At 34.8% G+C, this 6,498-nt stretch overlaps 1 protein-coding gene across 1 annotated transcript; it reads left to right on the plus strand.

Annotated features, from left to right (window-relative positions):
- The first annotated feature begins 662 nt into the window (after positions 1 to 662).
- On the plus strand, positions 663 to 4,234 carry LOC149532892 (putative auxin efflux carrier component 1d). The gene is made up of 5 exons (XM_089805779.1): positions 663 to 688; positions 1,199 to 1,456; positions 2,441 to 2,526; positions 2,720 to 2,877; positions 4,112 to 4,234. Exons 1-5 carry the CDS (start codon positions 663 to 665, stop codon positions 4,232 to 4,234), a joined length of 651 nt encoding a protein of 216 aa, XP_089661905.1.
- The last annotated feature ends 2,264 nt before the right edge of the window (positions 4,235 to 6,498 follow it).

Raw genomic sequence — 6,498 nt, forward strand, 5'->3', positions numbered from 1 at the left:
AGGTCCACATAAGTATGTATGAACAATTCCCAAGACTTCTTTTGACTGATAGTATTTTCTCTTGAAGCTTGTCTTTCCCATCTTACCAATTTGGTAATTCTTGCATAGACCCATGTCAAGTTTCTTCAAACTAGGAATACCTCTTACTCTTCTATGTTTTCTTATTTTAACCAAATTATCAAAATCCACATGACATAGCCTTTTGTGCCATAACCATCTTTCCTCTATTTGAGCAATAAAACATGAACAATCACTGAGATCAAGATAAAATAGATTACCTTTTGTTTGCTTGCTAGATCCAACCATATTTCCTTTTCTATCTAGTAATTTTGGCCTATCCATTCATGAATTCTACCTTGAATCCAATGTTATTCCACTACTACATTTGACCCCATTTTTTGACCATCAATTAAAAAGGTTTAGGTTGGTCAGATTGTAGAAGGAATTTTTTCTCTTTTTTAAAAATCTAACCTGTGTTGGTTGAAATTTTGACCAACATGGGCTTTAACTTTAAAATGAAAAATCATTTGACTGAGCACGCGAAGGAGCGGGAGGATGGTTAAGGGTTTAAGTTTTAATTTGTGAATGGATTGCCTAAAATTTGCTGTGAAATTAAAATTGAGATTGAAGGAATTGGTTAAAGTTTTGGTGAAGAGGTAAAAATGGTTGCACAATTCGATGTTTCTTGGTTTGGGATTACTGTTGGTGTTTGTCATGGCATTTGCATTTATTCATAGCCACATTGCAGAGGGGCGAAAATTGATGGGGAAGTGAAAATGAGGAACTAAATCGATGAGTCCAAGATCTATCTAAGAAAGGTTTGGTTTGAGAATGTTGAGGGTAGCCTTGCTTTGAGGCTGCCCCTACATATTTTTTAATACAGTTATTGCTAGCTCTTGAGTACCACCAAATGATGTAGTCACAGCTTTTTATCTGAATTGGGGAGACATTTATAGAAGTTATATTTTCACTATCAAGATATGTTACAAACTAAAATTTGATCCCCAATTCTGAAACTAACCTATGAAGTTTAGTAAACTTATAAGCTTGTGAGTAGAAACTTAACCATTCTACAATTTTTTTCATTGTAAGGTTGATAGATTTGAGTGAAACATCTTCAGCTTGATAGGTGATTTGGTTATGCAGGTTTACATGAGGCTTGCTAAACATACGAAGAATATATACCCAAACATTTTAGTTTTGGGCACAAAGGAATGGCTCAAGAGGAAATCAATCACAAGGAAACTCCTCCTCCCCTTGCAAGCATCTCCAAGTTCAGTTCTAGTTCAACAACCAAGCTTAATCCCAAAGGCCAAAATGACTCCAAATTCACAAATATGCCTCCTCCTAGTGTTATGACTAGACTTATTCTTATCATGGTGTGGAGAAAGCTCATTCACAATCCTAATACTTATTCTAGTCTTATAGGCCTCACTTGGTCTCTCATCACCTTCAGGTTTGTTTCCTGCTTCTACTACTACTGTGCTGTATCAAAATGTTCTGAAGTGAGTCATGAATATATCAGAGTTTTTTGTTTCCCACTATTAATTAACAATTATTCTAGCCATAACCTATTGCTTTGTACAGTTTTTGTAACAATTTCTTGCTGCTGCCAAGGTTACCATTGTTTATGGTTTATGTTATATAGTTCTATCTATAAGGGAAGAGACCTAGTAGCCACCCAAGCTAACTTTGTACATCTAGATCTCCTAAACCATAAGTCAAATTATGCCAACTTTTTCAGTAGACCTCCTTAGGTGACTAAAGAGCTTAAAGCTAAGGTTTCAACATTTGGGCATTTACGGATCTCTCTATAGAGGCCATGGAATGCAAAGTGGTCAAAAAGTGCTATCACTCGCATGAAACCCATTATGTTCACCCCTCAATAGTTGCTCACTTAAAAAATAGTACTTGTGTCACAAATGGACAAATCAACAACCAAGAAAGTTAAAAGATGATCAACTATTAGTATATATGTGATTGGTTATTACTACACGTATTATCATTTTTTTAAAACTTTTTAAAAGTGATAATTGTAGAGTATCTATCAGAAAACCCTCACAATAATTAGACCCCTAACGATTACTGGGTCTCTTCCCCTACTGCCATATGGCCTTTTGTATAGGATTAAGTGGACAAGGGAAAATATTACTTTTGAGGATTGTACACAAAACAATGAATTCTTTCAATTAACAGAATTAAATCTATAGGCTGCTATGATGGAACACATGACCTTATACTTGTGAATATTAGGATCTATGTTAATTGAATGTCATCTTTATGTGAACTGCTTTTGAGTAACTGAAAGGGAATACAATTTTTCAAAGTGTGCAAGGATTTTTATGACATACATGTGTATGAATAAATGAATCTGTGTTGTTTTCTATCAATATCAAAGATCTTTGATATATTTTCATGTTTTTTATAATCATTTTTGCAGATGGAAAGTTGAAATGCCTGCCATCCTAGAGCAGTTAATAAGAATATTTTTTGATGCTAGTCTTGGTATGGCCATGTTTAGTTTGGGTATGTTTTGAATCCTTCTCTATCTCTCTTTTTGAGGAGTTATTCTGCACATCCTAGAGCATGGCTTAGCTAACCCCTGTAAACATCTAAGACTAGATTAAGATTTTAGAAAGTTTGTCACATAGAAATAAATTTTAAGTTATTGCAATGGATTCACTAATATTGTGCTTCAAATTTCCTATTTGGGTCACAGGATTGTTCATGGCATTGCAACCCAGAATCATAGCGTGTGGGAATTTAATTGTAGCATTTGCAATGGCAGTCAGGTTTCTTACTGGGCCACCTATAATGGCTGTAACTTCTATTGCTATTGGTCTAAGGGGAGTATGGCTGCATGTTGCTATTGTCCAAGTATGTAGCTAAGTCATAGGATATGTCAAATATCATCCATGAAGTTCAAATTTCAGCAAGTTTTTATCCTTTCCAAACTTCATCTGAATTATATGAATTTCAAACCTTGTGACTTAGGCATCTAGTAATGTTGCAAACCTTTTGAGTGGTACTTAATGCCAAAACCAACTTAAATTAGGAACCTTTGTTTCTCTTTAAATCTATTTTCTGTTATTTTTCTCAATAATCATAGATGGTCAATTGTTAGGTTTTCTGTCTTAGAATTTAAGGGGTGATAGCAGAGATGTTCTTATATAGTAGTCTTATTCATCAACCATCTAGAGATCTCTAGGCTCTCTTGATTTTTGGTACTCGATATATGCATGTGATTTTTTCTTTTTTGATGTTTGTAAAGCTCTGTTTGTTTTAAATACCACCGTATTGCAACTATATTAGTTTCATTATTCTCTCCCAAAGTCACTCTTTTTTTTCTTTTTCCTTTGAGTGACTGGATTGGTCACCTTTGTCTTCTTTTATAGTTATAATTTTCTACAAATTTTCCATTAATATGAGCATCAATATAAGACCAATATAATTTCAAGCACAACAAGAGACTAGTACTAGCTTCTTTCAAGCAACTACACTAGAAACTACATATAGAAGACCAAGAGTCACAAATCTAACTGGAAATTATCATGAATCACAACTTATAGTTCCATATTAGATGTCCCTTTTGGTTTTGAACTTAGATATTTACAATGAAAACTCCTTCAAACAATAAAGCTGAACCCCTTAGAGGCTATCTTACTATGTTTGAAAGTTGGTCTCTTATTTATTTTTTCAGTTATTTTTGGTGCAATTGACGTAATCTTTGTATTGCCATTCAAAGTTCATTTCCTTGATTCTTTATCTTTTCTTTTCTGGGCATGGGAAACCATCCTTATTTATTTCACGTAGGAAACTATAAGACCTTTGGAGACTTTCAATCAACTATGTCAAAGGTCAAACTCTTCCTTTTCTAAGCAGTTTGGAACTCTTAAACAGCTAGGGTTTGAACCTGGCCCTTGTGTGAGGCAATGCCCATCTCTACCAATAAAATATTTCCAGTTCCAACCAACTTCTTCTCAATTTATTCTGATTGAAGATTCTATTATCATCCACAAGTTATTTAACAACATATTAATTATTTTCATTGTTTTTGTAAGGAAAAGTTGAATTCTTAGGTCTTCTGACATGTTTTATTTTCATGGCACAGGTAGCACTCCCTCAGGGAATTATTCCCTTTGTATTTGCTAAGGAGTACAATGTACATCCACTTCTTCCACCCTCTCCCAAATTTTTTCTACATCTTTTGAGGTTGTTTTCCAATTTCTTATGAAAAATCATGTGTAAAAGTAGGTGATAGTGTTATTTGTACTAGTGTTAGTCTTGAATCACTGTTCCACTTTGCATAAGTGTACAATTGTAGAGAAGAGTCTCCCAAATCCCCCTCCTTGATCTCTAAACATCTCTTTTTAATCATTTGGAAAATATTCACTTTGAAATTCCACCTATTTCTAGTCTGTTTACATTCAAACTCTTAATTGAAAAATACATGTATGTAAAGACTGTATTGCATACCTTGACTCAGGTTCAAGTAGACTATAGGGAGAAAATGCAAACAGTTGTCTTGTTCTACTATCTGTTGGCATGCAAGCACAATTGTCGTTGGGTAGAAGCTTCCAAAGAGTTTAGTAGATATGCTCTTCACTCTTGTCTAATGAATCCCCTACCTCTAAATTCACTATCTAAAACTTTTGCCTACCATGGCTTTCCTCCATCCTCGTTTCTAGTTCCTTCCTCACTACTTGTAAAACATGCTTGTTGCAATCTAAAGAAAGATTGCACATTTTCATCAACACACTCACTTCCACTTCTTCTTTCTTTGCAAAATAAGACCAAGACCAATCTACCAATTGTCCATTACCTCCACACCCACAAATCTACTTCCACCATAAAATAGTGTATGCTCAACAGTTTGTAGGAACTCATCATCAATCTGAGACATGTAAGGCCAGAAGATAAGAATAACAAATATAACTACAAAGAATGTCTTCCAAGATAAGCTCTTCAAAAATCAAGCTTTCACTAAAAAAAAAAGTGAAATATTTTCCTAACATCAGCTCCTGTCAAGTTTAAATGACTCACTTTAAGCATTGACTTGTTTAGAGTGTTCATGTGAAGCAAGTTTCTGGATCAGATTGTTTCATGTGAAGCAAGTTTCCATATTAGCTATTGTGAATGATTTTTACATCAATGTTCAAATCACACTACGTGATCCATCATCAAGATGCAGGAACAAAAGGGAGGATCCATCATTAGGATGCAAGAACACAAAGGAGAAATAATCACACTACGTGATCCATCGTTAAGATGCAAGAACACAAAGGAGGATCCATCATCAGGATGCATCATCAGGTCATCTTACATCCTGATGATGGATCATCCTTTGTGTTCTTGCATCTTGCATCTTGATGATGAATCCTCCTTTATGTTCTTGCATCTTGACAATGAACACAAAGAAGGATCCATCATCAGGATGCATCATCAGGATGTCTTGCATCCTGATGATTGATCCTCCTTTGTGTTCTTGCATCCTGACGATGGATCACATAGTGTGATTTGAAACATTGATGTAAATATTATTCAAACAGTCTAATCCAGAAACTTGCTTCACTTATTAATGGATTTGAGGAAATCTGATAGACTAGATGGTTCATCTGATCCTAAACAAACCAAAAATTAGATTATGATGTTCAAGCCAAACCATTAGAACCTTATCTTTATACTCACCCCAATGCTAGATTCAATCAAAGGGTAGCTCTGTCCTAGTTCTTCCCACCTCTGAATTAGTGACTGTGATCCATCCATTTCTAGAAACAGTAAACTTTTTATCTCAACTAAGATGTCCACTACCTCTTCATCCTATGATTCACAATTTGATGCTCTCACTGCCATAAGTGAAGTTAAGGACCTAAACCCACCATTGAGTGCCTTCAAGTTGTTGCAACCTTTGACGATGAGAAATTTCAATGATTTGAGCTCTCCAAATTATCAAGAAGACTATTCAGGTGCTCACATGCATCCATAAACAATGATTTCAAACAACTCAGCTGGCCAAATGATTGTGGAAGGCTCTATAAGTTTGAACAATCACTCAAATTGAGAAGCTTCAAACCAGATAGATTGCCAGAGCTCTTAGGTAATACAACTAGTTCTTTTCATTTAGTTAAAGACAAAAATTGCAAAGAGGATAGATGTCCAAAGTTGTGTGGCAAAAATCCAAATGCCTTGCATTCATCCATATTTAAAATTAGTAGCAATTTAATTTGTTTAAAGGTGGGCCTTTCCAATGGCCACACTAACTTCTCTTGTTGGCCTATTATCAAAAAAGAAAACAATGTCTAAAAAGGCCTCCTTTGAAAGATTGTCCAAACTTCTATATATTTCATCCACCACAAGTCCAACATCTCTACCAACTGCTATGGATTTCATGAAGAATTCCTTGAGAGACCTAACTTCAGAGGCATTGGAAAGGGTCTTTTTTAATTTGTGCTCAATTAGTTCTATAACTAGAGGAATACCACCACACATATTCAAAAT

This window comes from Cupressus sempervirens, chromosome 10 (assembly GCF_028749045.1).
Source record: "Cupressus sempervirens isolate cs-2001-9-10 chromosome 10, ASM2874904v1, whole genome shotgun sequence".
Taxonomy (NCBI): Eukaryota; Viridiplantae; Streptophyta; class Pinopsida; order Cupressales; family Cupressaceae; genus Cupressus; species Cupressus sempervirens.